The sequence below is a fragment of the Phaethon aethereus genome (assembly GCF_964289735.1).
Source record: "Phaethon aethereus genome assembly, chromosome: 21".
Classification (NCBI taxonomy): domain Eukaryota; kingdom Metazoa; phylum Chordata; class Aves; order Phaethontiformes; family Phaethontidae; genus Phaethon; species Phaethon aethereus.
The window spans coordinates 321,400-340,785 of record NC_138597.1 but is presented as its reverse complement, the minus strand read 5'-3'; the positions used below and the strand labels follow the sequence as shown (position 1 = coordinate 340,785).

Genomic DNA, 19,386 nt, shown 5'->3' with positions numbered 1-19,386 from the left:
GGAAATAGGAGTTCACAGAAATGAGAATCAACAAAACTGTGATGGGATAGAGCTTGATCTACTCCAATTAGTAAGGAGGTCATCTGCAGCTCCGTTCACCAAAATTTGGGTACAACTCTGGAGCATAGGCACATGGATCATAGGCTCCACTTGAATATTTTGAGCACTGTCAGAGCCTGCACCACTACTGGAGATATTGAAATGAAGAGATGGTATTGAACACCCTTATCTGTGAACATCTGAAGAAGGCAATAGGATGGCAGGACCCCTGAGGTGCATAATCACCCTGGATTTGGTGCATAACTGGGGGCATGGCCATGCCCTCCTCTCTGGAGAGCATTTATAATGTATTTTACATGGTAATGGCAGTTCATTATTAACATTTCCAGCTCACAGTATGCTAAGGATACCCTCCTCCTCAGTTCCCCATTCTTCCACTCGGCTGTATTATTTGAGCCATGAAATCGCCAGCAATGCTCCCTTTTGGCTGCATCCCTGGACAGATGCTGCGCTGCTTGAGGAGGGGGTGAGGCATGGGCGATTAATCTGTGCTCAGAGAGGCTGACTGTTGGGATTAGTGCTTCAGATTCTGTTAACATCTGCAGCTCCAGGACAGCCCCAAATTCATCAGCACTGGAGGACAGAGGGTAGCAGCAAGGCTGGTAAGAGCTCTTATGGGGTGGTTGCCTATTGAATTGCCACTGCCAGGTAGCAAGACAAGAGGGAGATTTTATGGGACAGGTGGCAGCTGTGCCATTATCTTGGCACTTCCAAATCTGTCATACAGTTTCTTGGCTCTGTGTGTGATTCCCAAGGTTAAGGAGGGTGTTGTTGGCTGTGCAGGGGGAGCAAGGCTGAGAAGCAAGGGAGAACGCTGAAAGAACGCTGCAGAGCAGGCACAATGGAAAAGTGTCAGCCCTGAAATTCTCAAAGTTCCAGTTGTTTGTGCTTGGGACATGGAATAAGGATGGCTGTGGGCCCTGGCAAGTCCCAGAGCTTGGGTCCAGCCCTTGCAGTAAATACAAGGTGCTGCCAAACCAGAGGTGAATGGAGGGAAAGTATCACCAGGGACTTACCTCATTTGGTCACTGTGGTTTATCTCCCTATCCAAAACCAGTCCCTCCCTGCTGGTCTGCTTATCTGAGCTGGCCTTTGTTAGGCTGAGCTTCCCTCCTCACCCTTACTCAATTTTTTTCCTGCACTAACTTTTTGTTTCTCTTCATCACAGGTTTTTATGAGCCTTTTGTTTGTGGAGACAGGTAGCACAGGGGATGAGAAGAGACTTCTGAGCAGCCATGGATGGGCTACAGCTGCGGGTAAGGCTCACCTCATGCAAAACACAACCTTCCACCATCCTTCAGAGTCCCAGCAGCTAACGGGAAAGAAAATAACAGCTCCGTCTATGTCTAGTGAGCCTATTAGCTGGGAATGACTCCTTTGTCTATCACTGCAGGGGAACTCCAGGAGGCTGTTCAGGATTAAGCCCAGAGAGTGCCTGAGCTCCTGGCTTAAGCTCCCCCACCTCCCCTTCCTGCAAACAGCCCAGCCTACCCCCTCCCAAGCCTGCCCAGGGATGGCGGCTGGAGGCACACAGGGGCTGTCCATCTCAAGTTAATCGCCTCCTGTTCAGATGTCAGGAGGAGATGAAGCAGCTATAAATAGATTGCAAGCCCTCATGGCTTCAGCTGTGATTCACACACATAGAGAAGCATTAGGAAGAATTAACACTCAATGCTCAGGCACTTTCCTGAGAGCAAATGCCATTCTGTCCCTGTCATTTAATCTACTTGCCCAGGGGACATTTGCAGTGCTTTCTGGAGTGTCTGAATGGGTCGAATGGACAGGAAAACCTGGAGCGGGACTGTTGGGGAGCTAAAAACGGCCACTTCAGCTGGAGTGACTGAGCAGCACCTGCCCATGATAAGCAGCTGCATTTAGGAGCATGGCAAGGCGTTCTGCTCCTGTCTTGCTGGAGCTGAGATCAGATGGTGTGGTTTTGGTATGGTACACACATGCTGGGACGCCTGACAACAGCTTCTGGGACTGAGACAGCTTCTCGCAATGGTATGTGCAGAGGTCTGGGGCTCTTTCTTGTTCTCTCTAACCAGTGTTAACATGTGCCTCTGACTGAGTAGCTCGCAGGGCCTGTGGTAGTCTGCCTAGATGAGCTTGGTGGGGCAGTGTACCCGAGTGCTCTATGTGAAATCCCCATTTCTTCCCCCTGCATCTTAATTTTTCAAAGCTCAGGGGAAAAAAACATAGCATACAGCTAAACTACCCATGGGAAGCTGTGTGCACTTGTTCTTGCATGTGTTTGCATTCATTTGCATGTGTCTAAGTGCTTGGTAGCCCTCCCTTCCCCTGCCTTGCTGTATTTATGCTGTTAGAACTGACGGCCACTGAGCAATGTACGTGAGAGGGAAAATCCAGCTGAAAGAGAGATGAGACCTGTGGTGGGAAGTGTGAGGAGTCTCTTTGTAGGTATCTATCCATCTGTTTGTCTGACAGAGGGTGAAGCATCTCCTCAGGGTGATGAATATTCTTCACACTTTTGCATATTTTGTGCCCCATCAATAAGAGAGAGATCCATGCCACTAGTTTCATAGCATTGCCAGTTTCATTGCATTGCCACTAGATTATGGGTCAGAGAATGAACAAGGCATTCGGGGCACTCATCGTCCAAAAGAAGTAAATGGGAGTTTGGACTAAAGGATGAGAGTTCAGTGTTGGTATCTTTGTGTCCTTGGTTAGTGGTCTAGGGAGTCTGGAGTTCACAAGATGAGGCATATACCAGAAAATGTTTTCCTTACACCTTGCTCTTAGGGACCCAGGAATCAGGGTTTCTCAGTGAAGCAAGGAAAGAGGCAAAAAAATGATCAGAGAAACTGCAGATTGGTGGGGAATCACTTTTATTTTGATAGGACTAAATCCAAGAAAGTCACTCCATGACTACTGCAGGACAAAGAGGGCCCTATCCCCCTCTTTGCTGCAGGAAGACAGCATCTCGTTGCAGGTCTTGGCAACATCCTTCAGCATAAACTCAAGCCTGCCAAAGTGGGGATGATTAAAGAGATCTCAATGCACAGGATTTTCCTTATGTGGATATGATCTCCTGCCTACTAAGGCGCCGTATGAGGTTGTGTATAGCTAAACCAAGCTGGTTTTGGTGTCAAAATGGCATTCCCCTATTTAGGAACACATGTCACTTAGTCTGATAGCTGGAATACGGACTGCATGTATGCTCTGGCAGGAGCACGTGTATGGTCTTAAGCCATCCTTGAAATCTTAATTATGTTATGGAAGAACCTGAAGTAAGCTGCCTTCAGAAATTTATGTGGGAATGCCTGAACAGGCTAAAGAGCTTCAGAAAAAATTGTGACTTATTTCTGTTAGTGTACAGAAAGTGGAATTGCAACCCAGAGTTTCAGCAGGGGCTAGATTCCCCTGTTGGATCCTTACAGAGCCACAGAGCCATGTGCGTGTCTGGAAGTGGCCTTGCAGATTCCCTTGTTGTGAGTGACAAGGCTCAGTTGACTTGCAGAAGCTTTTGCATAAACTATCCTGTATCGCAAAAAAGAGAAAAAGGGTGATGTGGAAATCTAAAGGGAGTATTTCAGTCTGTCTATCCTGCAAGTGAGTCCAGACAACCTGAAACAGCTTTGGAATGTGGACCATATTGGATGCAAATGACAGGCCATATGTTTTATAACATTAATTACCAAACTTCCAAAAGCACCCTGTTGACCTCCTACAGTCAGTGAAAGAGCACAGCTCATGCTTAGGCACCTAATCATTTGTCATCTGTTTCTTGTTTTTCTTCAACATTTATATGGTAGTACCACCAACCTGGATGGTGTCCTGTGTTGTGAGAGCTGCACAAACCCAAAATATTAGCCAGTCTTCACAACTATGGCATCTGTAAATGCCAAGCTTACAGGTCGTACATGATATAATGGGAATTACAGGAACAAAATAGAAGGGTAAGGGTAGTACATGGCAAGAAATTCCATCATTCAACTATAAAAGCTGGATCTGCTCAGATGATCTGTCTGGTGACTGCCATGAACAGGTGCTGGGCTCTGGAAAAAAGGGGTTGGAAAGATATCCAGGAATAAGTCATTACAGTTGAGAAAGGAGGAAACGAGAGCTGTGACAGAGAATCCTGCCAGCCTGGGCTGATGAGGTTGACCTTTAGGGAGCGGAAAAGGTAAAAGGAGCGGATGGTTTTTTTCTACAAGAATGAATAAGGCCAACAAGGTAAGGAGAGTACTGTATGGCAAACCTCACTGGAAGACAAGTCATCATCTCTGGTTCCAGGTACTTCAATGTGGTCTAGTATGCCCAGCTCCAGTGCCGCAATAGTACTAGAATTAGTACTTCAGCAGCTTTATTCTCCAATGTAGTGTGCCTCTGTCACCTAGCTGGTAGGCATAAGAGGCAGTTTTTCTCTCTCTGAGATAATATCTTTTCTGCTTACAGCAGGCATCCAGCAGCCGGAGCCTCCTCAAGTTCACTGTTATGGAGATGAAGTGGATTCATGTATTGGTCATCTTCTTATTCCTGTTGTCTATTGCAATGACGGGCTGCTTTCTGTGGCAGTACAGACTCCCCAAGGTGGAGCCCAGTGAGTAGCCATCTTTAAGCTTGGCCATGGTTTGGTGCAGAAATTTGTGAGACCAATAAACACCTTTCTCCCTATGTGGACATTTTTTCCCAAAGAGCATTTCCCCAAACAGCACACAATTTTACCTCCTCCTAACTGGTGCAAGGACATAGAGGAGGAGATGAAAATTCAATTGATGGAGTACCACGTAACTCTGCTGGCATCCAGAGCAGTTCTATTACATCTACTTGATGATCTTGAAGGTCCTTTCCAACCTTAGTGATTCTGTGATTCTGTGATCTGGCGCTAACCTAGATTAATTGATATATCAAGGTGACAATTTATTTTACATTCTTTATCTTTTTCTTTAGAATCATGTTGTAAAAGTCACTCCAGCATAGAACAGCAGGTTCTTTTTTACACCTTACCACATGCTTCAGCTTATGGGTTTGCTTCCTTTCCTATTCCCCTAATCTTAGATCTTTGAAACAGCTCAAGCCCCTGGTTGACGCTAGAATTCCCTTATCTTGATTATAGAAAACTAAACACTCACAACTCACTTCTACATCCATTTTCTGAGGTTACAATATGCATGGAACAACTCTGTCCTCCTGAACCCAAACTCAGACTTTCCCCTAGAATTGGGCAGGGCACTTTCATGGGGTCTAAACCCACTGTCAGGTACCTTGCAGAGTCTTTTGTAGTCCCAGTTCCTTAATCTTCCAGGTCACAATCAGTTAAAGCCTATTGCAGCTCCTGTCCATCCGATGTGCTATACCATGTTGCAATAAGCAATAACAGAGCACAGTGCCCTTTTCAAGTCCTATTTTATGTGAGATGATAGAAACAATTCAAGATTGTCTCTTTGCCTATGCAGAAGTGTCCTTCAGCTCTGGACAACACAAGCAAGAAAGCTAGTGCTGACTGTTGGATGAGGTTAAAGCTTCTTAGTGTGTCTGTTCAAGTCACATATGCTATCTTTGAAATGTTTTCCAGGCCCGTCTGTGATGGAAGTGAGATCAGAAGCTGTGCAGATGTGCCCTCGCTATCCTGAACCAGTACCACTAGACCACCCAATCCCCATTCTGAAGGATGCATTGGAGAAGGTCTGTGAGGAGAAGGGAACAAAGGGAGGCAGACCTCATGACTACTTTTCTGAAGGTGTAAAAGGGAGCATCTCTGGGGAAGGAGGTGGGAAGTCAAGGAGGTGGAGAACATGTAAATCTAGAAATGGGTATATAAAACTCCTTCACTGAACATACAGAAAAGGTCAATAAGCAGTTATCTTATCCAAATGGTAAGCTATGATGAAGAAACATTTTTATGCGTCCATCAGACGATCTGGTGCGCATACATCAGCACAAAATGATGGCTCTTGGCATCTTGTCTGTTAGGCAGCCCTCATGTCCTGGAAAGCAGGTGACTCATGTAACTAGTTTCTATTCATCCATGACTGCCAATTCCTTATTTTATTGCTTTGCTGCCTTTCCCCATGCCACCATTTAAAAATTAAAAAACTACTCATAGATAACCTCAAGGGAATGGAGGGGAAGGGGAAGAGGAAGGGGACCTGCACCTGAATGAGAGAAACCTGCTTTTCCTCAGTATGATATACTGTTTCTGAAGTTTTAGCACTGCCCGAAATTCTAGTAGGCTCTATTTGCAATGAGGAAGTACTGCAGCATTGCCTTGACTTTATGGACCATAAAGACAGCGATGCTCTGACAGGACACTGCTGATTTTATAGACCCGTATCATATAATATACTCTCTCATTTGTCTCTTTTTCATCAGTAGTTTGATTAGTCATAATAGCAGCTGTGCCACAGCTCTGATCATTCTTTCTACCCTTCTTTGAAACTTTTCCAGCTCTCAGCATACTCTTGTGGAGATGTGGGAAATCAGTACTCTAGACAGTATTTGAGCTGCAAGAAGGTCAGGGATTTGTGCAGTGATAAAATGGTGTTTTCTGGGGTTTTTTTTAATGTTACTTCTCCAATAACCCCTCATACTTGATTTCCCTTTCTTTCTGCCATAGGGCACTGAGCAAGTGTTTACATAGGAACATCCATCATAGCCCCAACGTTTTGTTCCTGAGTGCTAATGACCAGCTCACTGCCTATCTGTGTGGTGTGTATGTGCTGTGAAGCTAGGATTGTTTTCCTACATCAATGTCTCTTTTTCTATGCTGGATTTCAATTGCTATCACTTCACATTCACTTTTATGAAGTCTCTGCTGCTCTCTTTGGGGTTAGAGAGGTGTTTTATTATTCAATTAGGATTAGTCAGAGAGGTGAGAGAACGTGCAGAACATTGAGTGTCCATTGAAAGCCATCTAACCTCCCTTCTTTGTGCTCCTCAGAAATTAAGTATCCAAGCACTTCATAACTTCTTTGAAGTACGCTGGTGAAACTATTCCTGTTTTGCAGATGGGTTAAAGCACAGAGAACCTGAACACTAGATGCATAGGAGAACATAGATATTTGAAGGGGGCTTGGCACCTCGAAAGTGTATCTTCAGATGCCCTTACGTTCTGCCCAAGTCTGTGGACACTTGAACCCACAGTAAAGATCTTGCATTACCTGAGACAAACTACCATCCTGTGCCAGGCCAGGGACCCTGGAACTAGGACTCTGGATAGTACCAGATGTGATTATATTGCATACAGGGAAGGACTTTTTCCTAGCCCACGGCAGCTTGAAACAGGAGAGTGACATTCACTCATGCATGAGGCTTAAGGAAACATTTATCTTCTAAGGGTAAATACTTTGCATATCAGAAAGGCTTATGTTTTCCTCAAAAGAGTCTTGCTAGTAGCCAAATCCAAATGGTCAGTACTGGATTCAAGGACTCTCTGTCAACTTTCATTTCTGTCAACTTTCTGCAGGTCCAGGTAGGTCTACATGCCAGACTCTCTCTGAGAAAACTCTGAAGGAGGACCATGTTTGTTGACATGAGACCAGTCTGTTCTCTAGAGATGCTGATGTACCTAACCATACTAGATGGGCCACTGGCACATGGGGAGGGGAGGGCAAAGAACCACTGCAGAAGGACTTGGCACAAATTGGATGTTTCCACTGCTGGCTGTCAGTGCGCCTCACCAGTCCATCCAGTGAATAAGTCCTGAGAACATGACTCGGCTTGGCCTTTCTTCTCTCAAATGCTGGACTTGGGAAGGCATTTCTTATGTCTTAGCCTTTCTGTGCAAAAGATAGCTTATGCATGACGATTACATAGCTTTGGAAAAGTCATAAAAGAACAAGATCAATGCATTCTGCTTGCAGGAGGTGGGTGGAACACAGCTGGCTGATTAGGTCTACACAACCCTGGCACAACAGGGAGCAAAGAGCCATCACAGCCCTCTAGTTGCTCAGTGCTGTTTCTCAGATTGCAGTTTAAAAAAGAGTCCTACCTCTACCATGTTTCATGGCATGAAAAGTGTTGTGAGATATTTAAAAAGTCTGGATCTTTTTCTCATACATCTTTGAACCTGAAATACTAATGCGAAGAACAGATGTGCACAGTACAATTTAAAAAGGAAGAAATTACAATAATTATGTTTTAATGTTTGTTTTTAATCATATAAGCATCATAGGTATTACAAGGATGAGCACCACATTCTTCCACATGGTGGACATATAGACTGAAAGAAAGATACTGGATAATTCAGCATAAGCAATTCAAGGGAACAGTACAGTTAAAATACTTTCTTTTGCCAAAACATATTTGAAAAAATGACTCGCAAGTGCTTGGAAGAAAGGAGGTCTGGTCTTCCACTGCCTGTTACAGACTAGAATGCAATATAAAACTCTTCATTTGGAAATTCATAACTTCCCATCATTCTCCAGGTAGATACGATGCTGCGCCAAAAGATTCATAGCTCTGGTCTCCCTGCCATGTCTGCCATTGTTATCTACAATGACACTGTGCTCTGGACAGGCAATTTCGGGAAGAAGAATGGCTCGGACCCATCCTCAGTGCTGCCCAATGAGTACACTATTTACAGGTGAGAGAGCTGTATCACGGGCATGAGAGCTAGAAAAGGAGCAGATACATATATGGAGACCTGATATCTGGGAATAGAGCCACTGTCACAAACCGCATCTTCTACTGGCTCAGGTGTACTGCAGAAACCTCTTCTGGGTTACAGTGAAACTTTGTGAGACAGTGCTTCAGCTGGTCCCTAAATTATCATATGCTTGTGGCTTACTGAGTAGTTTGCTTTGGATTTTTTATTTTTAATTTGATCTGACAATATTTTAAATTGGAATAGCAGTGACCTGAAAACATACTACTTCTTACAGAGGAATGTCTCTATGCTTTGAGGAGGCCTAGGGCATATATCTGAAGACTGAGAGCTAGCACAGATTTTCTGAACAGCGAGGAGACAGTGCCATAGGATTAAAAAAAAAAAAAATGTTCATTTTAGCAAAAAATTGGGTTTGGGAAGAGTATCTACTGAACACATAAAGTAGACCTGCATACTTATTCATTCTCCCAGTGAAGTCAAAGCCACATTGGCCATTATTTTTTAGATGAAGACAGAATCAAGCTCTTAATGTGTGTTAAAAAACAAAAACAAATACAAAGGAAGTGTTTATTTCCTTTAAAGATCTATTTTCAGTGATTTATAACTGTGCTATATATGAAACACATGGGCTGCACTCTGACTATCACTTGTTGTTCTCAGAATAAACAATTTTGGAAAGTTTCAGCAGCTGTGATTACCTGTTTTTTCCCTGCTCTGTATCATGGTAAAATCCCTGCATATATGACCTCATGCTATTTCTTCCAGAATCATAGAATGGTTTGGGTTGGAAAGGGGCCTTAAAGGCATCTAGTTCCAATCTCCCTGACATTGGCAGGGAAAAGGGAACCAACCCATCTCTGGGTGGGCTTGACCCACCAACCTTTTGGTTAACAGCCAAACATGTTAACCAATTGTGCCACAGACTCCCCCCAAAAATTTATTGCTGGTTGGCATTGTTTATGGCCAGAACTATGACAGTATCTGATTGTCTTCAAACATCTGACTTTTGTTCTTGATTAATGAAAACATTCTTGGCAAATGCTTTCACTCTAGGCTATCTTGTACCGGCCCAGGAATTTCACCTCTAGAGGCACAATACAAATGCCCCTGGCTGCCCATCTTAATCATGGCCCCATTTCCAAAAACCAATCGAGTAGAAATGGAGTCCCATTCCAAAAGACCTTTTGTAAATTTGACTCTGTTCTGAAGCCACTCAAATATCAAGTCTGAATATGAAATGTAAAACTTTATGGCATTTTAACCTTAAAATTCCAATAAACTACTTGCAACTTGTTATGGTATTTATTAAACAGTAATTTACAGGATATGTCATCTTATAAATACTAAGTGAACTAAAAAAGTTCTGTAGCCCACTGCACTATAGAGGAGATACTACTGAAGGTTATGTTATAGTCCATAAAGGCCAGAGTTGAGGATATTAGTCCAAACGTCTTACCTCCATTTTAGCCATTCCCTTCTGAATTAGCAAAGGTGTTGCAAGTAAAGCTACAGGCAGTGGGTGAGTTGGGTGATCTCATGTACTGACCATCTGTCCTCTTGATTCGTGGGCTTCTTAATGCTTAATTTCTATAAATGTTTGTTCCTTAACAGAATTGCCAGTGTCTCTAAGATCTTCCCCACCATTATGTTGTACAAGATGTGGGAGGAAGGAAAAGTCACATCTCTTGATGACCCACTGGAACGTTACGCCCAGAACTTTGTTATTAAGAACCCTCTGGGAAGGCTCAAGGAATCAGAACAGAGATACACAGCAGATGGGCTGACTTTTTTGGAAAAAGGCTCAATGCCACTTAAGCCATCACCTGTTACCTTACGCAGAATGGCCAGCCAGCTCTCAGGTGAGACAACACTGCTACCTGCTTGCCCTCTGCCCACCACTGTGCCACTTGAAAGAGACCACAGAGAGAACAGACCTTACGCCAGGGACAAAAAAGGTTGTTATTGAGGCTGTTTCCCAGTATGGACCCTGCACCTTTGCGCTTCCCAGAAGGCAGGCAAGGCCTTTGGAAACAAGTTGTCAGCAGCTTCATGAAGCGCTAAAACAAAACTGTTGTCCAAGATACATGCTAAGAAAGGGGCCAAGCTGCACTATGGGCTGGGGAATTGTTTTTCCCATGCAAGGTGAATATATATATATATATTTCTTTCAACACAGTAACATGACCTGAAATCAGGCTCCACTTTCATAACAGTTTTTTGTACTCCAGCCCAGAGTGCTCTCATTTTTCTGAGATGTAGAGTTGAGGGTCAAAGTGGCACCAAACCTCTTTGCTTTGAACAGGTAGACCTCGATCACTGAGCTAAATTTAGCGGTCAGTGTGGTTCCTGATCTGGGATTCCTGAGCTATTAATAGCTTTGGACTTGCTGGCAGAAGACTATTAATCTGCTGCTACCTTCATAATTGGGTAGCTCTTACATTAAGGTAGAAGGAGCTCACATAGATATGCTGATATCTATGCAGCATATTGATTAAACTCTGTAGCACCTGCATTATTCCAGATTGGAATAAATGTCCTAAAATTAGGACCTGAGATCAAAATAGCATGTAGGTAAACTGCAGTAACTCAGGACAGGGTACAGCATCACCTGAAGTGAGCCACTACCTAAATAAGGGTTCCCCAAAGAGGAATGATGTAACTGAAATCTGGAAACAAACAGACAAACAACTCAAAGTGGACAATGGCAGCAGGAGGCAGAAAGAAAGGCATGTGCAAACCCTGCCCAACCCCTCTCCCTGCAGACAGGGTCTTGCTTTAGCCAGACTGATGATGTCCTGAGGGGCATCAACTCTGCCTGGCCCCCTCTGACTCTCAGGGGCAACTGAAGCTGGTCTGGTTGCTCCTTGCAGGAGCAGTGTGCACTGGGGCTGCAGCTCCCAGCCTTGCTCCAGTTCCCTGTCATTTAGTGAGGTGTGAGGTATGCCCTGGAAATACTGTTAGGAAGCATATGTCCAAAATGTACCTGGTCATAACATAATTGCTTGTAATATGCAGCCATTCCATTGCTTCCATCACCATGCTGGATGGTGCCTCTGCTTAGCTCCTTTTATGTTCCTATCTCTTTTTTTTAGAATATGGCCCAAATTTCCCAGACCATACCAGCAGGGCACACCAATCAGCTTGGACCCTGACAATTTAGTAGAAGGAGAAACACAGTTTCAAAATCCCAACTGAAAATCAAATGAATGTTGAGGTCACATGTTACATTTCCTGTCTGGCAAAAAACCAAAAAGGAATAGGTTCTGCTTAGCTTCAGGATCAAAGCCACTGCATGACATATTGTGAAGTGTTTTTCATCTAAAATCTTCCAGTGGAAACTGATCTATAATATATCCTCATTTTCTGTGCTTTTCTAAATTGCGTATTACAAAAGTAACTCCAAATATTTTTCTTCTCAACACTTGATGAGTACATTGCTAGAGGGAAGTTCCAGCTTGTTAAGACTGTGATTTTCAAATATATATGAATGACGTATGAGATGCTATTGTAAATTATTAACAGCATGCTTGTCACATCAATTAGCAGCTCATGAAGTATAAATGAATGACTGTGGATTTTCTGTTATGCTCACACATTCTCTGGTTTATAATTTCTAATGAACCTCAAGAAAGGTTCTGCACCACTGCTGGCATGCTGCTGGTGAGCTCTCCCAGTGGTGCAACATTTTCTTTGCTGCCATTGTGGTAAGTAGGAAATGGAGGAGCCCATTTTCTACTGGAAGATGCTCAGTGCATCTCTTATCTGGTCATTAAGCTGCACAAATAATCACAGACCAGAAGCAGAAAAAGTGCTGTCATTCCAATTCAAATCCCAGGGTCAGGCCAACTGAGAAAAACGTGTTGCTGCTACAGAAGAATAGGGCCTCATTCAGCTTTGCCATGGTTAGCACATGCGCACTGAGCAGACGATTGCGAGTCATTTTTCTGTCAGGTACCCTTCCTGATTTTCTCCTAACCTCTAAATCAAAGTCAGCTGTCAGCTGTAATGAGGATTTCATTCCAGACGTAATCCAAGTTCTGGACTTGGTGAGCCGTAGATCCTGTTTAAAGGAGCTGTGACATTTTAAAAAGTTCTGGTCAAAAGTTTTTAGGGAATCCGTGTTCAGTGTTGTGAAATTAAAAGTGAAAAGAACTTCACTTTTCCTACATTCAGAATCCCTGAATAAATGTTGCTAAAGCTGAAAAAAAAAACCAACAACCTTAAAAATATTTTAGGCCAAGCCTGGAATGGTTCAGAGAAGTTCAAGCCTTATGTAGCAAGGTGTAAAGAACAAAAACCTGTTTAAAGGGCCTGTTGCACACCTTTGTAGTCAAAGGAATACAGTCACATGGAATTATGGACATGGATTTCCCCAGCACCCAATATGCCCTTCTCTTCCAAAATCATTTGGGGATACAGGGTTTTTTAAATCATTCACCAAGGCATTTTTAGTGAAATGTAGCAACCCAGAGTTGGTGCTGGGGTAGGACTAACATTACCCAGATTCAGTGGTCCATGACTTCAATACGGTGTCCTGCAGTCAAGTATGAACAGGTCCTTGCAGCACATTTGCCACGTCTATAAAGCACATGTTTGCATCATTGTTTTTTTCCATGTTGCCATTGATTTTTGCCTTTTTCTCAGACTTCACCAGACTCAGAGTTTCCTGGACCAAGATTTGTCTCAAATTATTAACTTCTCTTTTCCATGGCATAGGTCTGCCCAGGAGGCTGCGATCTACTAGCCTGCTGTGGAAGGGTAATACGCAAGATGCTCTAGCTCTTTTGAAAGATGATGTCTTGGTCGCTGATCCTGGAACCAGGTCAGATATATTCACTTTTGAGCTTTTGTTCTAGGTTTGTGTTCTCTACTGATGTACCTGCAGCATCCATGGCCAATGGATAAAAGACAACCATTCCTAAAGGGAGCTTTAGACATCTACCATATACCTGTCTTAGACTGCAAAGAGTGACTGTTGGAGGTGCCAGGGGTTTTTTTAATGTGTATAGACCCTGGGTGAGAAGCCTAGATGAGGCAAATTAAACTACTGTAGTTAGGTCCAAAGAGCCTTAAATTGTGAAAGATGCAGATTTTCAAAAGTAGAAAGACATGCTAATTTAATTGGCTTCAACCATCATAGATTTTGCTTAAAATCATGTCTAGACATCTGCATGTCTCTAAATTATCTATAAGTTCTATTAATGTTTGTTAAAATTTATATAACCTGTTAAAAATCTATTACTTGAGTTGCAAACACTCAAAAATATGCACAGGATCCAGTGGACAACAGGTGAGGGAAAGGATTCAGGCTAACTCAGAAAAACTTTCAATGTCTGCAAAATTTTTAGGGAATAGAATTACATTTTGAAATACTTTACCTAGGGTTGCTGAAGATCCACCATAACTTGAAGTCTGCAAACCTAGAAAAGTCTTTGAAAACTCAATGGCTTGATCATGAAAACCTTGTATTAATTCTGTCCGATGTCATGTATAAGGTTACAATAAATGTTCCCTAAAGGATTTTAAGATTTTAGTACCATCATCTTCTTTAGAATTATAGAATCATTTAGGTTGGAAAAGAACTTCAAGATCATTAAGTCCAACAGTAAACCTGACACTGCTAAGCTCACCACTAAACTATGTCCCTAAGCACCACACCTACACATCTTTTAAATACCTCCAGGGATGGTGACTCAACCACCTCCCTGGGCAGTCTGTTCCAATGTTTGACCACTCTCTCAGTAAATAATTTTTTCCTAATATCCAATCTAAACTTCCCCTGGTGCAACTTGAGGCCATTTCATCTTGTCTTATCGCTTGTCACTTGGGAAAAGAGACCAACACCTACCTACAACCTCCTTTCAGGCAGTTGTAGTGAGCGATAAAGTCTCCTCTCAGCCTCCTTTTCTCCAGACTAAACCACCCCAGTTCTCTCAGCCGCTCCTCATCAGACTTGTGCTCCAGACCCCTCACCAGCTTCGTTACTCTTCTCTGGACAGGCTCCAGCACCTCAGCGTCCTTGTAGTGAGGGGCTCAAAACTGAACACAGGATTCAAGGTGCGGCCTCACCAGTGCCCAGTACAGGGGCACGATCACTTCCCTACTCCTGCTGGCCACACTAGTGCTGATGCAGGCCAGGATGCTGTTGGCCTTCTTGGCCACCTGGGCACACTGCTGGCTCATGTTCAGCCGGCTGTCAACCAGCACCCCAAGGTCCTTTTCTGCCAGGCAGCTCTTCAGCCACTCCTCCCCAAGCCTGTAGTGTTGCCTGGGGTTGTTGTGACCCAAGTGCAGGACCCAGCACTTAACCTTGTTGAACCTCACACAGTTGGCCTCAGCCCATTGATCCAGCCTGTCCAGACCTCTCTGTAGAGCCCTCCTACCCTCCAGCAGATCAACACTCCTGCCCAGCTTGGTGTCATCTGGAAACTTACTGAGGGTGCACTCGATCCCCTCGCACAGATCACTGATAAAGACATTAAGCAGAACTGGGTCCAATACTGAGTCCTGGGGAACACCATTTGTGACCAGCCACCAACTGGATTTAACTCCTTTCACCACAACTCTGGGCCCAGCCATCCAGACAGTTTTTCACCCAGCAAAGAGTAATATCGTATTTATATTATGTTCACCATTAAGATACATAAAGACTTCCACTAATAGTATCTCAACCCCTCAACCCACCCCCAACACATTGATAGTTTTAACTGTCTCCCCATTCCTGGGTATACTTCACAGCTAACAGATCGTTCTTCCTAAAGAAAATTCCCATTCATTGATATAGAAATTTTAACATGTTTTTCTGGATATGTTGAACTTCAGCTCCATTTCACATATAAAACTTTAGATACAGAATGTATTTATTCTTGGTGTACAAATATATATATTCATCATGCTTTTATTCAACTAGATGGGCTGGAAATGATTGAAATGGTACCAAATTTATGATCTAAATAGACCTCAGTGAGATGTGTGGTTTCACAAAATAAAAAAAAGCAACCAAACAAGGTTGAAAACATCACGAATTTTGAAAATGTATTTGGAAAAAAGTTGCCCATTCATGTCTTCATGCCATTAAACTTCGTTGAAGCATAAAGACTTAAATCACTTTATGGATATTAAAGACTCAAGCACTCAGGTGTCTTCAATGACTCAACATAGCTGGATGCTGCTTTGTAGACTTTTAAGTGTTTTTAAAGTGCTTTTACCATCTTAAGGTAGCTTAGGTGCTTATGAGATTGTAAAACATGTTAAATCTCCAAAAAGGCTTACTTGGGATTTTGAGACCTTTAAGGTAAGCACCTGTAACTCTCGGCTCTGCTCTTAAAACAAATGGATATATTCTTTGATGAACAATTATAAACAGTAAGTCAGGATATACAAATATATAGGTTTTTGCATAAAGTTGTTTCTTTTTTATTTTTCCGTATCCACATCTATTTCTATACATAATGGCTAAATAGCTCTGCTGATGTTCCCATAAGAAATTTCTCTTTCTTGACTTAACAACAAATCAAGGCAACATCATTCAGTTTTTCTCTGTCCCTCTTTCATCTCTCCTCTCTCTTTAGCGTGTCATCTGATAAAATGACCATTTTTCCCCAAAGAGAGACCTACCCACTGTTTTTGCATAGTCATACCCACACTGCAGCAGTGAGGTAAGGCTGATTCCTCTTTCTTTTCAGATGCCACTACAGCAATTTGGCCTTCTCACTGATGGCGCATGTACTGGCTGACCATGCAGCTGAGGGGCAATACCAGCACTGGATCTCAGAGAACATCCTAGACCGCTTGGGCATGGAGGACACTGGCTTCGACATCACACCACCAATCCGGTCTCAGATGGCTGTGGGTTTCTATGGCAGGCAGCAGCCAGCCCCTCTCTATGACCTTGGCTGGTACAGGCCTTCTGGCCAGATGTACTCCACAGCTGCCGACCTTGCCAAGCTGGCAATGGTCTTCTTAGGCACCTACCACCGTCGTCTCCTAGAGCCTGACACAGTGAAGACAATGCTGACCCCTCTGTTTAAGTGCTCCACTGAATACTTTGCTAACAAGACTGGCACGCCCTGGGAGATTAATGAGCAGTTGGGATATGATGTCATTAGGAAGGATGGAGACCTTGACGGTTATTCAGCTACCTTCTCCCTTATCCCCAAGCTCCGCCTGAGCTTCATAGTGCTGATGGCAGGGCCTAGGCCTCAGGGTGGAGATATTGTGACTCATACATATGAGTATCTTATTCCTGCCATGGAGACGGCATTCAGAGAGGCTGAGAAAAGCTTGATTCCTCCTCCAAGTCCAGGCCCTTATGTCGGCTACTATACCTATTCCAATCTGACTTTCTATGAGATCAAAGTTGGACCTGGTGGGGTGCTGATCATGCAGCAGTTTGGGCCTCATGTAGAAGAGCTGATTCCTGAAAAGTACCGGACAATCAAGCTCCACCATCTGGAAGATCGCGTTTTCCAAGTTGTTTTTGACAAGGAGTTCCCATGTGTTCTGCACCTGGGCTCTGCCTCCATCTCACTGGAGACCCAAAATGGGCAGCTCTTTAACTTTTATCCATTCGATCGCAAGGGTTTGTCTCCTGGCTTTGATGCGCCAGGGCTGAACACATACAATGTGGTGCGTGTACTTCGTAAACCTGTATTCTATAGCTAAATGTCCCTTCTACCTTTCTGACTGCTTCTGGGAGGTGGGTCCAAATCTGTGTCTTACCAGACTCTCCTGTCTCTGTGGCTTTATGAATGCCATTTGAAAGGGAAAGATGGCAAATGACTCTTTTGCCCAACAAATATGTCATGTCCCACTTCTAAAATTACTTCAATGGCTTGCAGTCCCTGGCAGTGTGTGACAGGCCAGCTAGGAACTGGGGGTGCCTGCAGAAAAAAAGAGATGTGAAGGTACTGGGTGGATGGTGTTTGGATCCCATAAAAAAGCCCAGCACTTGAGTCTCCACACTTACATCATCTGTTTGATGACCATTCTGGTTATTGACAGATATCACCAAAGGGCTGAGAATTTCCTCTCTCTCAGAAAATATCTCTTCTTCAGTCCAAGGGTTTTTTCAGGGCTCTTCAGGATCCCACCTACCATGAACAAGATTCCTCATCTGGGTTTGCCAAAAGCTAGAAAATGGCACCAGCCTGATACCAGGCTCTGCTTATGATACCTGGGAAGTGAGGGTCCATTTCTTTCCTGGGTCATAAGAAGGAAACTGTGAAAAGAGCAGATAGTAATGTGGTTATGTCTTAGCTCCATGGATTTCTGCACAAGTGGTGGTCACACAAAGGATATTGTAGCACTTAAATATATAAGCTGAAGCTTACTCCTCTGAGCAGCGCCGTATGAACATATGCTGGTATATTCCAGCTGGACTTAGGTTTGTGACTATTGCAGTATACAGGCAAGTGTGTGAGTGTGGTGTTTAAGTACAGGAATGCATGGGGATTATGTGTGTTTTGGGCAGGGTGTCGGTATGGATATGTACCCATTGTGTTTATGCAGGTATGAGGGAGGATGCTAAGGGAAAATGTGTTATTCTGGGGAGCATTACATTTAGGACAGGTGCACCTGCAAGCAATCTGCAAAGCCACAGTTGCATTTTCTTCTCCTTTCTTGTGCCCACTCAGTGCCAAGACAGGCAGGACAGGTGATATGTCATTAATGGCCAACACCGTATCACTATGATGGGAACAGTATCTGGCACAAGTGCAAGACAGGACAAGTACCACTGACTGAGGAGTCTTGGCTCCTGCAATGCCCCTTCAAGTTTAGGCAAGTATTGTGATTGCAGCCCTAACTGGAGTCTGAAATAAAAGCAAGCAAAGAGTCAGGGCAAGATAACTCTAACCTTGAAATGAATAGTCTGGCTGCAGGGTATGGAAATCCTGAAGTGCAAAAGAGTAGGCATACTAGCACAACAGAAGACTTTTCAAAGTGCATGTTGTCCCATACCATAACTGCTATGAGATTGGATCCTTCTGCTGCTTCTCCACACAGAGTCTTGAAAGTGGACAGGTCTCAGAAAAGATGAGAAAAGAAATCTCCCTGCCTCTGTTCTCTCTTGTTTGTCTCTCACTGTTTTCACTCTGTGTATAGTCCTTCAGCCTCAGTTTTGAGTAGAGAGACCATCACTGAAGGCGATCTGTGATTCACAAACTCAGTTCCCTGCCTTTTTTTCCGACAATTCCAGTTCCCTGGTAAACATATGAAATAATGTAAACCTTGCCTTACAGGCAGTCATGGTTGCTGTTGTACTGGTTTCCTCTGGACTTTGTAGGTGATTACATCTCATACCTTGTACAACCTCGTATGTTCAAGTATTTAATCTGGGCTATAGCAACAGCAATAAACTCTATGCAAGTTCTTGCTGCTGTCATGTGTGATCATGGCCAGAGGTATGTGTGCAGACAGATATGTTGCACTATGGTTTATTTCCTGTAGAGGTGCCTGCACTCTGTCATGGCATGCCTGACGCAACAGTGGTCTCTGGGCTTTGAGCTCACAAGAGATGTCTGATCACAAGATATTTGAGAATTCTAACCTCGATCTTTTTGAGTGAGGTCTAAGTGCCAGTTTGGGGCTGTGCTTGCTTTGGAACAAAAGATGTGATTTTTTACCCATCAGCTACCTTTAAAAGCTTCCAAGAAAAATCATGATTTATATCCTATGTCACTCACTGGTCAGGATGAAACACCACACTTGACTGTCTCCATCTGTCTGATTGAGAGGTTAAGATGTTTTACTTT

General features: G+C 43.6%; 1 protein-coding gene across 1 annotated transcript; it reads left to right on the top strand.

The window, feature by feature from the left end:
• Positions 1-1,271: 1,271 nt before the first annotated feature.
• LACTBL1 (lactamase beta like 1) lies at positions 1,272-17,296 on the top strand (the record flags this gene model as incomplete). The annotated part of the gene is given in 8 exon segments (XM_082009375.1): positions 1,272-1,286; positions 1,290-1,316; positions 4,480-4,624; positions 5,600-5,713; positions 8,455-8,608; positions 10,244-10,491; positions 13,349-13,454; positions 16,318-17,296. Coding segments are annotated over 8 exon segments (1,788 nt in total).
• Between the last annotated feature and the right edge of the window lie 2,090 nt (positions 17,297-19,386).